The 18473-nt window shown below is 34.2% G+C and overlaps 1 protein-coding gene across 5 annotated transcripts in view; it reads left to right on the top strand.

Annotated features, from left to right (window-relative positions):
- sm (heterogeneous nuclear ribonucleoprotein L) overlaps positions 1–14656 on the top strand; it is a 178752-nt gene extending 164096 nt beyond the window's left edge. For 4 of the 5 annotated variants that reach the window (XM_085489230.1, XM_085489231.1, XM_085489229.1 and 1 more), the window contains 2 exons: positions 1745–2004; positions 2688–14656. In XM_085489230.1, coding sequence (XP_085345356.1) covers positions 1745–2004; positions 2688–2794 — 367 coding nt within the window. In that variant the 3' untranslated portion in view covers positions 2795–14656. Of the gene's footprint in view, positions 1–1744; positions 2009–2687 lie in introns of all 5 variants that reach the window. The other variant, XM_085489232.1, reaches the window with a different exon arrangement.
- Positions 14657–18473: the final 3817 nt, after the last annotated feature.

Below are 18473 nucleotides of genomic sequence, written 5' to 3'. Positions count from 1 at the left end.
GTAACATAACGCGGGGCGTGTTCGGCGCGATCCGGCAGATTGCGACGGCACTTCACGAGATTAAACTCGGGAGTCTAATTAAATGAAAACGCGTAAACGAGCGCGATTTAAATTTCTCCGCTTCGTAACTCTGAAAATCTCCCGTTTCCCACTCGGCTCGAGTCGCGGACCGGTCACACTCGGGAAGCGAACGCGCTCGAGCGGAAGAATCAAATCTAAAGGTTGAATAGGAACTAACGACACCGCTGCAATTTCGCGTCTGGACTAGTGTACCTCTCCGCTCGCTCGTCCCTTAGTTACTCAAAAGGGCGTGCCTGATGATCCGGCTCGGCGATTAAGTTCTAGCTCTTTCAACTACGCCAGGGAGCAGACAATAGCGGAGAGATAGTCGTTCCTCGTACAAATCTCGAATGAAATTTTTATCGCACATGAAGATCGTGCTATTGTAGCAAAAGAGGGAATTTGAACTTTTATACATGACGTGTCGAGAATAATATAGAAGTTCAAATCGAAATTACATCCAAATTGAATCAATTAATAAAAATAGTTTTATATGAAAATGCGTCTTGCTTATTTAATTCACATTTTTAAAATATATAATTATGATTCATATTGCAATGAAGATAGTATGTAAGACATCTTTTAAATTATAGAATTTTTTAAGTTTTTTAAACTTTCTCTCTTTTTAAAATTTTTCTCTCGCGTTTTATCGTTTTTTTTATCTCGACACTTGATTTGTTTAACATGATTCTGAGAAAGGTAATTTAAATTTTACTCAATTAGTTTTACGAAAGTAATTCATTGAAATTGAATAATTTAAGAGAAGAAATACACCGTTACGTAATGGGCGTGTTTTTGACAGGGGAGTAAAAAGTGCTATCTCTCTCGTCGAAATGCGTATTTTGCTTCGACGAAAAACCTAATCGCCCGCAGGGAACGGCTCGGTCTTGGGCGCGAGCACGAGTTCTGATTGCGAGAAGTTAATCACAAGAAGTTCCCTAAAGCTTGTGAAAGACAAACTGTGCACCAGAAGCATCCCGACGTACCTTCTTCATGCGGAAATCCGCTTTCATTCGCGTAATTGAGGAACTAGGCTCTAAGCTGACATTTCTAATGAGAATGAGATACCGATATCGCACAAGTAAAAGAGAACCACTTTTACATCGAGAAGTATATATTTCCCGATAAAACTTTATGAAGTGAAATAAAAATAAAAATATATACTCTAACATTTTTTTCCAATATCGCCTCTTTGTGTTTTGAGATAATGAAAATGTCCGCTTTTTTAGTTTTCGAATCTAGAGATGCATCTTCACCAATATACTATCGATATATCTTGTTCAGTTAAAAATTCACCAGCCAGAGCAACTTCGATAGAATGATGATAGATATCTATAACGATATCGCAAAAGTTGAACGAAAATATTAAATGCATTTTTCATTCTCTTCCTTAAAAAAATTTGATAAATGAATTCTACGATTGACATATTATGATTGATAGTTTCTATATATGTATATGTTCTATTTAATTATTGTTAACAAAAAACGTGGAATATTTTATAGAAGAATATTCTGAAAACCGTAAAAGCTAGATCAATTTCGTAACATTTCAATTCGATTTGCCAATAACGTATTGACAAATAACATGCAACTATAGAAACTATATATATATATATATATAGTTTCTAAAAATCGAATTTTGTGCAATTTTTCTACAATTTTCGATTTTTCGATATTGTTGCAGATTCCTGAACCCCGCAATGGCTAATAAGAATAGGATACAGCCACCATCGAAAATAGTCCATTTCTTCAACACCCCGCCTGATCTAACGGAGGAAACAGTAAATCGCGTTTTCATAGAACGCGGCATCGAGGCCCCGACGACGATCAAACTGTTCCCTCTCAAATCTGAACGATCGTCGTCCGGTCTGATCGAATTCAGCAGCGTCGGTATCGCGGTGGCTGCCATTATGGAGTGCAATCACACAGCACTGGAGAACAGCAGTAAGTATTCGATATCATGTCTACGATCGTAAAACTTGGATTTCTCTCGTACAATTTCTTCACGAGATAGCGGTCGCGAGGATTTTACGAGATTATGATATTTCGCGAGAGTGACCGACGATGACTTTATTTGCTTTTTTGTCCGATTTTGCATTTAGATCTTCTCTTATCCAGATTTATCCTTATTCTGTTATCAGAAAGATAAAGGCATTTCTTTCGATATATATCTCGAACAGAGGATCCAACAAATTGTTGTGCAAGAAAAATGTTATAGAATATCTTTCTTGCTATTACACACTTGACGTCTAAATACAATTTATTTTAATTTTAGTATTAATTTATAGAAACAATACAAAATCAAAGTATATACAGAGCTCTCTCCCTCCCAATTTTTTCTCTAGAATTCTGCAAAATATGATAAAAAATTCCTTAACAGCACACATAGAACGTCCCGAAGACGTTCAGAGAATATCCTGAGGCTGTCCTCGAACGTCCTCTGGATATCCTTCGAATGTCTCTTGGACATGATGTGCTATTAGGGGGTTGTGAAATCCAAGGAGAGACACAAAAGTCAGTCGCTCAACAAGTGAACCTAATCGATCGAGCCTTCTTGCTCCTTCGTTCCGTTTGACAAGGAAATATTATTACAACCCCGGTCCCTTTGTCGCGCTCGTCTGTTTCAGACGGCAAGTTTCCCCTACATCATGAAGCTCTGCTTCTCGTCGTCGCGCACCATCCCCACGAGCTTCCCGCCCAGCAGCGGCAGCGCGTCGAGCAATTCCGCCGGTAATGGCCACGTCAAAATGCAGCAGGACTCGGAATAGAACGGCGAGGTCCAGGGCCAGCAGCGTCAGCGTCAGCGCCAGCGCCCCACACTCGCCGCCCTGCACCCGTTGTGTGCCCCCGCGACGGCGGGCACGGCCCTGCACCCCGCAGCCGCAACGATAACGTTGTCCCCGGTCCTACCGCCGCCACCGCCCGTACCGCCACCTTTGCCGCCGCCCACCTGTCTCCTAATAGCCACCCCGACTCTCTATCCGACCGTACCGCCACCACCTCCGCCACCGTTGCCCACTTTCTGGCCCTACTGATGCGACGGGCCCTTCTATCTAAACGGGTGAGCCAGCGAGAACGGACAACTTTCCTTTCCACCGGGGAGAATAATCGATTTTCGCGGCGAAGGGAGAAATCATGCATCTATCGTTTTTTCAATCGAACGCGACATATCGATAGAGAAAAAAAAAAACTGGTCTATTCTCTCGTGAAACTTACTACTGAACTACCCTACGAATAGGGGATCTTCGCCGTCGCGGTTGGGAAAGTCGCCGATGATGTATAAGTGTGTAAACTCCGCATCTCTGGGACAGTGCCGTGGGTTCACCAGAAACAATTCATCGACGCGGATCAGACACGGTATTCTTCGGCATCCTCGGTGGCGGTACTGGTGTTTGAAGTCGCAACGACATCGTGCTTCGTTCCCGGAGACTCTGTATATAGCTTGGAGATCGGGTGGTCTCCGGCGTGCATACACATATCAAGGGCTTGGAAGTAAACCGGTACGTTTCGCGAGGAGTCACGCGCGCACGATACTCATTAAAGTTTCATTTTCAAGGAATTGATGTCAGCTGATGAGAAATTAGAATATTTCGAGCAAACTATTTTGTAAGATGGACGATTTAAAGAAGATAGAATCGAAGAGAAAAGGAGGAGCGTGAAAAAGTCTCTTGGAAAGTGGAAGAGAATAACACTACGTTAACTAAGAGATAGATCGAAGAAGATGGAATGGCTTGAAGAAGCTGTTTTAGAAAGGAACAGTTCGCGGAAAGTCTATTTCCATGAGAAGAGGAGAAGCAGAGAGGAAATTTGATCCTTCTTCAGAAGGCACGTAAAAGCATGATCTATCAGAAAAGAAATGATTGAAAGGAGATAGCACTTTCTGAGAACGACTGGGAGAAGACGGAAAACTATCGGGAAATGGATAGATCGAACAGGGGGGCAAAATTCTTTTTAGTGGTAGCAGAATGGCTCGAAGACGGTCTAACTTCTTCGGAAGAGGAATCGTCCGAGGAAGGTCGAATCTCTCAGAAGAGGGGCAGCTGGAAGATCGAAGACCGTCGGAGAGGCTCTTCTTGGAAGATTGCGGGTTCGAAAATCTGAATCCGGAGTGCGAAAAAGTGCGAAATTCCTCGTGGTTGCTCGCGAAGCGGACAGGTGGGCGCTGCTTCCGCGAAGCCTGGACGTATATATGATGTCTCACAACCGCGACGAGACAGCTCTCTCGCTCGCTCGTTCGCTCGTATTATTTACGGTCAACTTATCTTAAAATCCGCGTGCACTCGCGTGCGAGCGATGCACGACATTAATTCTGAAACTGAGCTACGATGCTCCTCGATGACCATATTTTGTGGGATCCAATAAAATGAATCGGAGATTTCTTGACGATCACTTATTAACCACGGGATACAATTTAAGAGAGTGTTCAGAAAAGAACTGAGCGACCTGCTGCAGAGTGCAGCATCTGCTTTGAATGTCATTGATACGCGCTACTCTATCGTCGTAATATGCTCGGCCCGCAGCAAGCATCGCGCAATTTTTTTCATCGTTTGGAGTTTATATTCAAATTTTTTAACACTCATCCGGATAATTTTGTTTTCTAATTATAAATAACGATTTCCTATGGATTACTCGTTTCATAAATTCTGACAGAAACAGTGTAAAATTATTACATAAAGGATTTGCCGCAGACAACGACGTAATTCAAAGACTTTTGACAGGCATGCAATTTTTTTCTACGACTTTTAAACTTATTGTTAAAAATGCGAAAATCGGGGCCATAATTGAATTTGTAAATAAATATAAACAAAGATTCTTATGCCATTTTTACATAAACAGTTTACCATATTATATTGTTTTAAAATTATTTAGATTGTAATATTATGGAATACAGACATTTGCAAATTTTTCTTTAATAAGAGAATAGTAGACCATTTTCCACAAACTTTACGTACGAGCATGCAATTATTTTGATTTCCGGATGAGAGTTAATTCCACGATTGTGTATATAATTATTTTTCACATCAAACATTTTTGTGTTGATGTGAAACATTTTTAATTACGTCTCGATGATTTTCGTTGCACGAGGCTTCTCGCGGGTCCTAAGCGTTAACAATAAAGTCATTTAGACTGTTATCAATTAAGAGAAATTAAATTGTTTTCACTGTCCCCATATTTACACCTTTACCGCTTCTCCGATCGAATAAACAAACGAAGGAATTTCCTCTATCCTCTCTCCCCCAAAGCTGTAGTGTTCAGGTTGCGACGAGACGACACGTACCAGTGTCCGTACGCTCGCGTGCATAAATATGCGCTCGGCGAGCGTCACATTGGCATTCGTACGCTTTTGATCAGATCGCGAACTGCGCGAAAATTGAGAATTTTATATATATATCGAAACAAAAAAAAACACATAAGAACAATGAAGTCGACGACACACAATATATTAGTGTTCCTCGGTAATATTTTGTCGGGCCGAGGGGCGTTTTTATAAGAATGGTTTTAGATCTCCGAACAAATTTTGCGCGATGCGAACCAAACGACTCTACTACTAAACTAAATAAATAATAGATTCTTTGAGACTCGGCCATACGTAACGTAAGATAATAAGGGCCGAAATACGCGCCCTTGAGAGAGATGGGTGAATATATAAAAGAAAACCCGCCGTTTTGTCCATTATCCGTGAGAGAGAGAGAGAGAGAGAGAGAGAGAGAGAGAGAGAGAGAGAAGAGAGGGAGAGAACGAGAGACCTAAACTGTAAATGAGAAATAATTTAAATAAGGAAAACACACAAAGTTTATATATTCGAGGCAATATTTGTTACAATACGATTAGAGGATAAGTTGTGTACTGTTTTAAAAGGGGGGGTTTTTCAGTTGGCAAACGCAGGCGAGGACGACCCTCGCGGCGATCGCCGATGATGAAACGGTCTCGCTGAAACTGTTGTCGATCGTAAGGGACGACGTATCGACGTCGAGAGAAACGCGTGAAAGCGGAAAAATAAAGAGGTACTAAGCCAAGCGATACACACATCGCTTTCGTTATTATATTTGGACTATAGTTGCGATTTTGTTCCAACAATATAGATTATTTTATTCTTGTCCCCCTCATTTTCCTTTTACGACAGAAGTGTAAAATTGTTTTTACATCACATACTATTAAGATATCTTATTAGTAATTATATTATACTATCTTTTTATTATTTTATTAAATAATTCTTTAGTTTTTCTTAATGTACTAGTAAAATATATTATTAGTAATCTTATTATATTGTAATTATATATGAAAAAAGTTTAGAGAGTGTATATACAATAGAATATATATACATCACTCTTTTATCTATTTGAAAACTTTATCATTCAAATTTTTGATTTAGTGAACAGGACCTAAAAAACGTAAGTAGTCACTAAGCAATTTAGGATGTGTAACCATATCATACAGTTTTGTAGATAAATATATATATATATATATATATTTATATATATTTATATACATTTATATATATTTATATATATATATATATATATATATATATATAAATGTATATATTATTTATATAATATATATATTTATATATTCAAGTGTGTGATGCGGAATACGGTATTTAAATCAAGAGTGTATCGTTGCATGACAAATGTGTCTTTCTTTGCATGTATTTGATATACATATTTATTCAAAGATAAATTTTTGGAATAAAATATTACTCAATCACATGAAATTCTTTGAGGATGAACTTGCTGATTTCATTCGATAACAATTTTATTGATTTTAAAAAAATGTATACACGTATATATTTTTATTTCGAACTTTTTATTTATAATAAAATATAAATATTTAAATCATTATAAAAATTAATAATAATTTATCTATATTTATAAAATGGATTATCGATCTTTGAATTTTTTTATTGGTATCTCTAATAAAAATCACGCTTTCTCTTTTTATTTTCACTCGACATTAAAATTTTCCATCTTTTATTAATAAAAATTTACTTTTGTTTACTGTCTCTTGCGTTTTTATTTCTTTAAAAAATATATGCGATGAAATTGATGAAAAAATATAAAAAAGAGGAAAACGCGCGCACCTTCATTTTCAAAGAATTATAATACCGTTTCCTAGGGGATACATCTCGACAAAACGATACTCTCCTGATGAAAATTCCGCTCCGGCGTGAGTTTAACGACACGTCGTAAAAGGGCGCGCATCGAGCATGCATACCAGACTGTCGCTTATTTTCTGACACTTTACCCGCTCGCTAAACTTCGGTAAAGTAAGACGTATGTAGAACGTATTACAACGAACACTCGTTTAAACTCATCCCCTTCGCTGCATCTTCGATCCGGCCCGGATACACATGTCCAGGTCGAAACGTAGCAAATGGGATGTAGTTTTCAAGACGTCCCTTCGACGATCGACCTTTACATTTAACCCTTTTCCATTTGCGCTAAGTGTAATTAGAAAAATAAAAAATATACAGGCCGAGTTCTAGACTTGGCGCTAGACAAAGGCTGAGGGTCCACGATAGGACTTAAACGAGGACCGTAGATTATTAGAGATGCAGAGTTGAAAATAAGATAAAAAAAAAGATGCGTAAACGCGACGTGAAGAGATTAAACTAGTTCGTAGTTCGCGAAGGATAAAAAAAAATTTCCTAAGGACGATGATAGCTGCTTGATCTGACGATATTTATGCCTAGAATGATCGACCGGGTGGAAGGGTTAAATTTAAAGACACGCATAAGTAAACGAGTATATCATTTCGAGTACTGTGCATCAGAAGATGAGCCTCGCGCAAAAAGGGACGAAGCTCACGGCTTGCATATCAATCCTCGACCGGAGCACCCTCGTCGGTGTTAAACTGACGCTGCAGAATTCTGAGGATTTCTATATACATATATCGCGTTGTATTAAAAAGCACGATATTATTTGGAAAATTGAACGACGTGACGACGAATATAGCTATAAACAAAATTTCGTATTTGAAACGATAATTTTGTGTTTACACATCGCATTATTAGATAGATTTATTTTCTTATGTAACTACCGTTAAAAAATTTAATCTTTGCAAATTGACACGGAAAATGAATGACAATAGAAATAAATGCTTCTTTAAAAAAAGGATTAAATTTATTCACGGTATTTATATAGAGGAAAAATAAAATCTGATCGCTACAGGTACATTCGTCGTTAGATATTACATTTTTTCGTGATTTTAAGTACATCGAAATGCAAAAAGGAAACTAAAAGAAAACTACCAAACCTCAAGGGAGCAGTAATTTAACCATATCCTCAGGAGTCTGCCGGTGTAATTAAAGATTAAAGAGGCACGTAGATATAAATACGTTTACGATATAAGATTAATGGAGCGTCTCTTTACAATGGACGAATGAATGTACATAGCTTACTTTTTTCTTGAATTTTTTTTTATTACGAAGAGGACCCCTAAAGTAAGTTCGCGTAACTCTCTTTCGCGCTAAGTGTAACGCTTATAGTGGATCTAATTAAATATCGCGACGCGGATGAGATTAATGTGTAATATGTTAATCGTCAATCGCAGAATAAATACACCGTGTAATACGATAGTCCGAGACATTCGCGGATATCTTCTGGTGAACAGGTTCTAAACGTGTACAAAATCAAATTGTAATTTGGTAGTCTGTAGAGATCCTCGTAAACGATACAGTATTCCAGGTAGAGAGGTATACATAGCACTGTGTATGTAAGCACGATTACATGTTATTACACACTCATGCATACACCTATACATATACACTAAACTCGAGGTTGTAAAGACGAGCCATCTGTGTCGATAATTAATTGTAACGTTGAGAGAAAGCTACTAGATAACTGGTATACTCTCTGCTAGATCTTACTAATACATATCCCATCTATATGTATATATTTGCAATCTCTCATGAGAAATTTAATTGATTAATTAATAATGTAATTATCATTATCTTTATTATTAGTGTTATGATTATTTATATCGCCCCCTCTCCCGTTTGCGCGGGTTTTGCGAAAGTCGGGGCCGAATAAGTATATTAAATGAACGTTGCGTTTAAGGCGTTAGGTTAATGCTCGTTAGTTAGATACTTAGATAGTTAATATATAGTGTAGGTACATATCGTTAATATTGTTATTAATTAATGGTATTGCGAAAAGGTATTACTACCGGTGCGCTTTGTTTTTTTTTGTACGCCAAATGTTTCGTTGTCATCTTGCGTTATCAGATTCATTCATTTTATTCGTCAAGTTCTTTTCGATTGTTTTAATATACGTGATCTTGTTGATTAAGCAAAAATAATCAGAGCACACACAGAAGAATATTATCTCTACTTTATATATGACGATATTCTAAATAATTGTATATTATATATGATAATCAACAAGATGCGTGTTCGACAAATTTGTAAAAAAAAGAAGAAAAAAGAAAAAATAAGTTAAAAATAAAACGAAAAAAAAATTATCCCAGTCTAATTGTCAGCTGAAAGTTTATCTTCTCCGATTTTTAATGACTATAAGATGACGGATTTTGAAAATCGTATTTTCTAATTAAATGAACCTATGGGGAAACAATTTACTTAATAATAAATATCATATAAAATCGCTCTTGATGTGATAGTCCTATATTTATCTGAATTGAATTAAATTTATTAGTTACGAATTTTCGTCGAGCGGAATTTACGGATGTGAAAAAGAAGTCGTACAAAACAAGCCAAAGCGCAGTGTAGCCTTTCTAGCGATTCCTAATAAGCCCAAGTATTACCGGTGACATATACCTGCTCCTACATATCAGGTTCTAGACACCCCGAGCACTACCATTCGCCATATCAATGTTTCTAAGTGTTCCCCGATCCCGTCCTTTTCTCCATCCGAATACTGTCCCTTCGTATCTTTCGATGTCCCGTCTAAAATTAGAGATACGCCAATTATTGATGCACACTCTTTACTTCTTATCTCCTTCCCTAATTCCTTTCTCTAGCCCTCCTTTTATCTGCTATCGCCCATTTTTTTCCATTCCCCGTTAATGTATATCTGAGCCGGAAGGGTCTCTAAGCTCTGTCTTCCCATACGCTGCGTGAAAAGACAAATTAGATGTAATAAGATTTGTTGACTGTATACAATTATTATAATGCATCGATCACATACATCACCAGCATACACATTCACTCGCACACAACACCAATCCACACTGCGACAAAATCTACACTACGGAGAACACGAGCCGACAGCCGCTGCGTCAGGATAGTCAACAGTGGATCGCCAATGCTGGAATCACGATTATTCTTATAATTTGGTCGATTAATTATTTTATTCTTATGATTTCTATTGTTATGATGTTTGATGGTTCAATGGATTGACATGTGTGTATGTATGTGAAAAACGTTTTCTTATCCTGTAATATTCTTTGGACGTTTTCTGTTGTCATAGGAAAAGAATGTTTGCCTGATTATTGAATTTGATCGCGAAATTTATGTTCAGATTGAATGAAAATTCAAAAAGAATATATATATATACATATTTTCTTCTACGTCATAACATTTCAGATGCGAGCTTGTAGCAACTTTATCGAACAATAAATTTTATTATAAAATATTTTTTCACGCAAATGCTTTTAAAGTTTTAATGCATTTTTATTAGACTAGATATTGAATATATAATTCTAGCATTATTAATTAATATGAAACAATTAAAATCGCTATCACTAATCATCGTATTATATATCAATTTTATAATGCGTCAGTTTTATCACATAGAAAATCAAACGACTATATTTCTCAATTAAATGTAAAATTTTGAAACCAATTCCTTTATTTGTTTGTTCAATTGGCACAATATTCGGCTACTATATATTTACTGCAATGTTTGAGAAAGTCGCAGAAATTAGTTCGACAAAAAGAAGCAAGTTTACAAACTCCGGAAGCTTGCATTTCATTAATTCAATTGATTAAATCCGCGACATTGAAAAGCGATTGCAAAGAAATAAACCGAGCCGAATAGAAACTCGCGTCTGGCGTTAATTTTCCGATTTGATTCAATCTATTTGGTCATTCAAGAAACGTTGTATAACACGTTCACTGTACGGGTCACAATTTCGAACCATGACCGTGTCAATCGAGCATTGACCATCCATAATAGTCTGTTGTGCCGCAGCGTGCCGTAGATATTGTAAGCCACGTCTCGTGGAAAATGATCTATTCACACCAAAAGCCACACACATGTACCCGATGGAGAAGTACAATAACGTGCAATAATGGTACCCATGATGGGTCTGCTCTTATCACTCATTCGAATTTCTTCCATTTCCCAGGGGGATATTTTGTCACATAAATGTATTATGAGGACGCAGACCCAGACTTTTATCTTCAATCTTTTTCCCTTTATCGATTGCTTTATATATACGCATTCCCAGATTTAAGGGATTTTCTAGCGAAAAATGAATTGTGAAAAATATATATCACTTTATTATATGCTGTAAAAGAAATCTAATAAAATATCTAAAAAATGAAATATTTTAGATCAAATTTTAACTGAAAAAAAATCAAATCTTAATCCAACGTATATTAATTAATCATCGAACGGAAAGATGAAATGAAACGAGAAGAAATTCGAAGCGTTACGGGAGCATTCCGCATCGGATAATAAGCATAAATGGCACAAGTACGAAATTCAACGAAAGATATATATGACATATGTACATTTATATATGTAGGCACTTCTCCAACATGTGTGTGGTTGCTCCTAAACACAAAAACAAAAAAAAAACGATGTAATGTGTATATTAATACTTGTATGTCGTACGCTCTAATGTTGTTTGAAGAGTTATTTGCGAGTCAATTATCTGTGCCTAGCAGCCCTGTGCACCCTATCAAATGTACCACCATTCAGATGAAAGAAACCGAAACGAGCGATAAAACGGAAACGAACGAAAGAGGGAGGAAAAAAAATACAAATATCACGACGAATTCGGGCAACACGGAAAGAGGAAAGATAATAAAGAAAACAGAAATACAGAAAAGAGATAATGTATAATATCGAGCAGAACACAACACGACGACACGTGTGTTTCTCACAAATTGCACCCTGTATACATAGTTCGCACAATGATCTGTTCCTATTTTGGAATCAGTTTTTTCGGATTTGCCAAGAATGTATATCTACAGATTCTATATGAGAATATATATATATATATATATATATATATATATATATATATATATATATATAAAAACTGGACATATGAAAATATAAAGTATTGAAATCTAGTTCTGGAATTGTTAACCCTTTCGACTTTTCGGATCCAAGCACGATTTTCCGGGGTACCGGAAAACGTGACGCTACAACTATTCTATTGCATCCCCCCGAGATTCCTCCTCGAGAACCAACAGCTTAATACAAATTTTTCTTCTTTTTTTTTATAATCGGACAATGTGAATGTGCAATTTCTACTCATATTTATGCAAAAAATTAAAGATAGCTAAAAGCTATCTATATACACTAGAATGGTTACTTTTTTGGAAGAGAGAGAGAGAGAAAAAGAATGAGAGTGGAAATGCGTGGACTACACACGTGATGGTGATAAATATTTGCTAGAAATGGATAGAAGAGTGAATTGGATAAAAATGAATCATTATTTCAAAATCTTTTAAATATATGCTTGCGAAATAATAAAAACATTATTTTGTGTGTTTTTATTAATTTTGATAATATAGTCTTCTGAAAATATAAATTTTATTTTTATTTTCTTAAAATATAAATTTTTAAAAACAACAAAAATTTGTATATAGTATAAATAGTTAAAATTTGTATTTTTAAATTTTATTTTTAATCCGATTTACAATCTATCTTCTATCCGCCATTTTACGAGATATTTTGTGGATATAACACCTTCACATGTGTGACAAGTACACATTCCGAGAAAATAAAAACAATGGCCGGACGACTCAGCGGAATTAGTGTTAAAAAAAATGTAGGCAGAAAAGAGGTACATCGATACAAAAACGACGCGTGGCAAGTATCGCCTCTTGGTGAACCTCTCAGTTTTTACTGCCGAAGAATGATAAAAGACCGAACGACATCGCATGTACACGAGCTTTGCGACTCAAAACTCTGCTCGCAGCAAAAGTTATTTAGATATAAATATATATATACACATATATTATACCGTCACACACTGAACACAACAGCACAACCACAACTACCACTACCACGACCCATGCACATCCATATTTATATATATATATATATATATACATATATATATATTCATCTATATATTATTATAAACGTATATTACATCTACGAAAAGAAACTCCTCACTCACTCTTATATGACTACTACACTGATGTACACGCTATAGGAATATGTGAGACGCCTGTATGTGTGTCTAGAATTATCACCTGCTTTTCTCTGTTGGCGAATAACACGCTGATAATCACGCCGCTTCTCGTCGTTTCGCGTATTTGTATAATTGTAAACAAGCTCATTTGTCACAAGTAACGGAATTGATATGTCGCGCGTTTCCGTTTCCGGTGCCACAATTGTGGCAGTGCGATCTTTCATCCTTTGATAATTGCACTTGCGTAAATTGTTTCCGTATAATAAACTATTTGTGAGAATTATAGAATCCATTTATAATATATATATATAACTATTTGACGATAAAATTATTTACTAGTTTGATTTAGTATAATTCAGTATAATAATTAATTCATACCGTTTGCATTTAGTGTTAAATGTGGTATAGATATAATGTAGCAAAAAAAAATACGCGTTACGGATATCTAGAAAATATTTGAAAAGATTTCAATACATCCGTGTACTTGGATAGATTAATTGAGAAATTGTGTTATTAGTTTACGAATTATACTTTGTGATTTTTGTAATATTCGCAATGTAGGATGAAAGACAAATTCTTTAGATATTCCCTGAAACGTTGCATGAAAATTGCAACGGAGATGCATTTTCGAGAAGTCAACAGAGATGAAGCAGCGAGCGTGAATCGGTAACATTAATCTCAGAAATACCACTTTCTTTTTACATAAAATACGGAATAATTTTTTTTCTATTTTGTTTTGTTTTGTTTTTCATTATTATAAAGTGAAATGTTTTTTTGTCCGAAAATTTTAAGGTTTACTTGAAATTCAGTATCTGCTATTAGAAAAATTAATACCGAAGAGTCAAACAATATCTCGATAAAACTTTATTTTTTTTGCAATTCTTACGAATTTGGTATTTCTAGGATTAATAAGCGCGACAGATTTGCAGGAGGACACAGTTAGGGAAAGAAAATACGGAATAAGAGGGAGGAAAATATAAAAACGATATATACATATTCATCGAGCGCCGTTAGTAAAAGACATGGTAGGCTATTATTATCGCTAAATAGTTGCTCTAGCCGATAGTGATGTAGTTTATCCTTTAGAGTTATTTTAAAGTTCTTAATTATATACGAAAAAAAAGAAGTGGTTATACTTATAGACCGATTACTATCGTATCACATTACACACTGTAACACGTCGATTATAATGACAAGAATATTTACCTGTGCATATTGACATATTATGGAATCACATCATTAAAACATATACTACTCAATATATCCAGCGTCAACGACTCGATTCATTAACACCCACACCATAAACCATGCATAATATCGATAACTCGGAAGTGGAACGATCAATCTCAAAATTCTGTCTAATAAATTTGCTCTTTTTCGTTTCTATATTGTAATTATACAATAGAAATAATTAGGAAAAAAATTTTATATATGATAGAATTAGATTTTAATATGTTAAATAAAAGAAAATATGCATATTATATTATGGGTAAATATGTATAGAAAAGTTTTTTTTTTAAGTAAATATATATATGTAAATGTTATTATTTTATATATTGTTATATAGGATGTCTAAGGAGATATGTGACACTTCTTTTCATATAAAATAATCAATTTAAAATTGAGCTTAAAAAATTTTTATTAAATTTTTTTTTGTTTATATAATCTTTTAGTATTCAAAATGAAATATTTTTTTCTATTTTATGTACAATTAAAAATTTTTTGCATAACTTTTTAATATTTAACATTGAATATCTTTAATATCTTTAAACTCTAAAATAAATTTTTGCAAATTCTGCTTAAAATTAGCGTGGAATAAAGTTAATGATGATCGCACTAATTCCGAGATATCAATAGAATAGGTGAATAGGTTTTTGGTGGGCGAATCTCATTAAAATTTGAAAAAAATCGCATTATCGATTACTTCAATATATTTCGATTTACTTCATTAACTTTGCTGCCAAGCGATTTTTACAAGTATCTAATTTGTATATATTTTCGAAATGCGATTTTTTTTTAAATTTTAATTTGTTTCATCCTTCAATCCTATTTACCCATGCCAATTATACTATATACCTAACTACTCAGAGATACATTTTGCAACGGTTATACAATTGTGTTCGTTGCTAGAAATAACAATTACCTATTCCTAAAAAACCTTAACAAGGGCAATCTACAAGGGAGGATAATATACAAGATTTTATATATACACTATATCTTATTGGGGTAATTAAATGTTCTTTTATGTTCTAGTGAGATCCTATCGAATTTAAAGAAAGCAGATGTGCTATATTTTTTCTTTTATATATCATTTAACACTATCATACGAGACTTTCGTATTTTTGCAATTCCACATATAGCACAATTCAAATAAAATAAAATGTAATCTTAATTAAATCCTATATGCATATATTTTCTGTTTTATGCAATCAAATTTTTTACGAAAATTTTTCTTTATAAGAAGAGTTATATCTTTCTGTTATATATATATAATATCTGATACGCGCGTAAAAATTGTCTTTTCCAATAATTATTTTCCAGAGAATATATTTTATTTTTTGTTTGTGAAATATTGCATAAAATTATGTTGTATGAAAAATTGTTCCATAGTGTATTTCATGAATATTTATATAAAACCAACGCGCGTATATACATTCTTTTGCGATGCAATTGAGATACACATTTCTGCGTCACATATCTGCTCGAAGTGACGAGCCTTTTTTTAGTCGTACAGACCGTGGCGGATTAAATCGGCCGGAAAAATCGCGGTTATATTTTTATTTCGCGACGAAATAATAGAGGAGCTTGCGCGATTAAAATCGGGGAAAGCTTACCCTCGATACCTTCGCGCTTCTTCGCAAGAATGCATAAAACGAGCGTGAAAGTTTATGCAACGTAGTTGCGATAAATTGCGATCGATAAGAACGCGCGTATATCACTGCACGTCGCATATTTCGAACAAACACGCACTCGCCTCTGCAATTTTCACAGGACAAACAAACGACCGACCACCAACATAGTTGTTATAAATTCATGCACATATTGTGTAGGATGCACTTCTACATCCTACACAATTGCATGTGTACGCGGATTATAGATTGACGCATCGAAATATCGCGCTTGACACGAGTTTCGAGCATTATCCTGAAAAGTATTGAACATCGTTGATAATAACAAAAATTATACGTCCGCGTCGTTTAAAAAAAAATTATTGAATGATCGACCATCTAGGGACGAAGGATGTAAAACAAATGGAGCGCTTTTTTGTCAGGCTGAACACTGATCACTGCGTATAAAATATCAGAAAAATATGGTAGAATATTGTATTAAAAAATAGTTTTTTTTTATATAATCTCTCTAAAAATAATACTTATGCAAAAGAGCAACCGACATAAAATAACGTGATTTAATGTAATATAATCTAGCTTTCGTTTTTCACTTTAACATTTTTTCTTTTTTGGTTTCTTTCTTTTTAAACTTTTGCTTTGTCTCTTGTAAGATTACACTTGCGAAAAATATTTTTTTTTGTATATATATTATGATACAAATATCACCAGTTTATTGCACTAAGAAAAAAAATTATTAACTTGACTAAATCGTTCGACTATTTACTACTTTGTTAATTGAACATAAAGTATTTAAGTCAAAACACGTTAGCTTAAATTTAATATGTTGTATTTAATTTAAACTTCTATATGTTTAATTAACAAAATAGTAATTAGTTGAAAGATTTAATTAAATTATTAATTTTTTCCTCAGTGTGGGAGAGAATCAATTCTGAATTAAGAAGAACCTTAATGAAACTGTTAAAATATCCGATAAAAGAAATTCAGAGTTAGCACACCGGAGATAAATCAACATACTTATACTTGCAGATTGGTCAAGACAAATTTAATTGACCACACATCACACGGAACCACATGGATAACAACTTTACATACGCATAATCAAACGCGCGAGCTCTGAACACCTCTAACTTAAGGTCTTCGACAAAAGCAAAAAATAACAAGATCTTGATAATTACCGCTTGAAATAGAGCTGCTTAGGCATGCGATCGATTTGCATGCTTAAGGGTAGTAGTTTTGCTAGATTCTTTATATTTCACTAGCATGCGCACGTTTCTCAATTTGAACATCTTAGAATCTTAAAGTCTAAGATGTTTATGTACAATAATATCCCGTCGTGATATATTAAAAGGCAGTTAAAGTGAAAATAACGATGCTTTTTAATTCAAATACATTTTTCCGCGCAGACAATTTTTTTCATAAATTGTCTCGGATTTATTGGATTTTTTAATTACTTTAATATGTTATGTAATGCTATTCTGTCATGATTGCATTACGTGTCTTATCCTCATATTTATTTTGTTTTAAATATATTTTTTATTTTTAAAAATTATTGACTTTAAAATAATCAAAAAAATTTACCTCGAACAATAGAAGATCCAGGAGAGTCTAAAGAACATCCTATAACTTCAAGATCTCTGAATGTTTGTTTTCTAGGTTTGAAAAGTGGCACGGTAAGACTATAAGATATTTGTATTTCTGCATATAATGGGTCCAATCCATGTCAGAATTTCTGAAAGGTACGAAAAGAAATAATTGTTAGTTTTTATCATAATATAAACAAAATGGAAACAAGAACAATGGAAATTCAGTTTTTTATTTACTGTCCTTTACCTTATCACGACATACAATAATATTTTCTTTTATTATAATTGTTTTATACACGGAAAAAGCTGAAAGGTTTTATTGCATGTGATAGTTTGTTTTATTATTTTAAAATATGAATATCTACCTCTTTCTTATAATATAAAAATAATTTAAATAAAATATACATTACTTATTAAAACAAACATATACAAAATTATCACAATTATTGATTAAGATTTCTATAATTTAAATATAAAATGTATTAGATATATTAATTTAATAAAAAGAATTTTTTAATTAATTAAAAATATATATGTATATATATGCGTGTGCGTGTGTGTGTGTGTGTGTGTGTAAAGCAGTTGCGATTATGGATGGGAAAAAGAAGGGAAAATACAAAAATTTTTAAAACCAGATATGACATTA

Source organism: Nylanderia fulva, unplaced genomic scaffold (genome assembly GCF_048542155.1).
Source record: "Nylanderia fulva isolate GAGA-0341 unplaced genomic scaffold, ASM4854215v1 Scaffold8, whole genome shotgun sequence".
NCBI lineage: Eukaryota > Metazoa > Arthropoda > Insecta > Hymenoptera > Formicidae > Nylanderia > Nylanderia fulva.
Note: the sequence above shows the minus strand (reverse complement) of the source record. Positions and strands in the feature narration are given on the sequence as shown.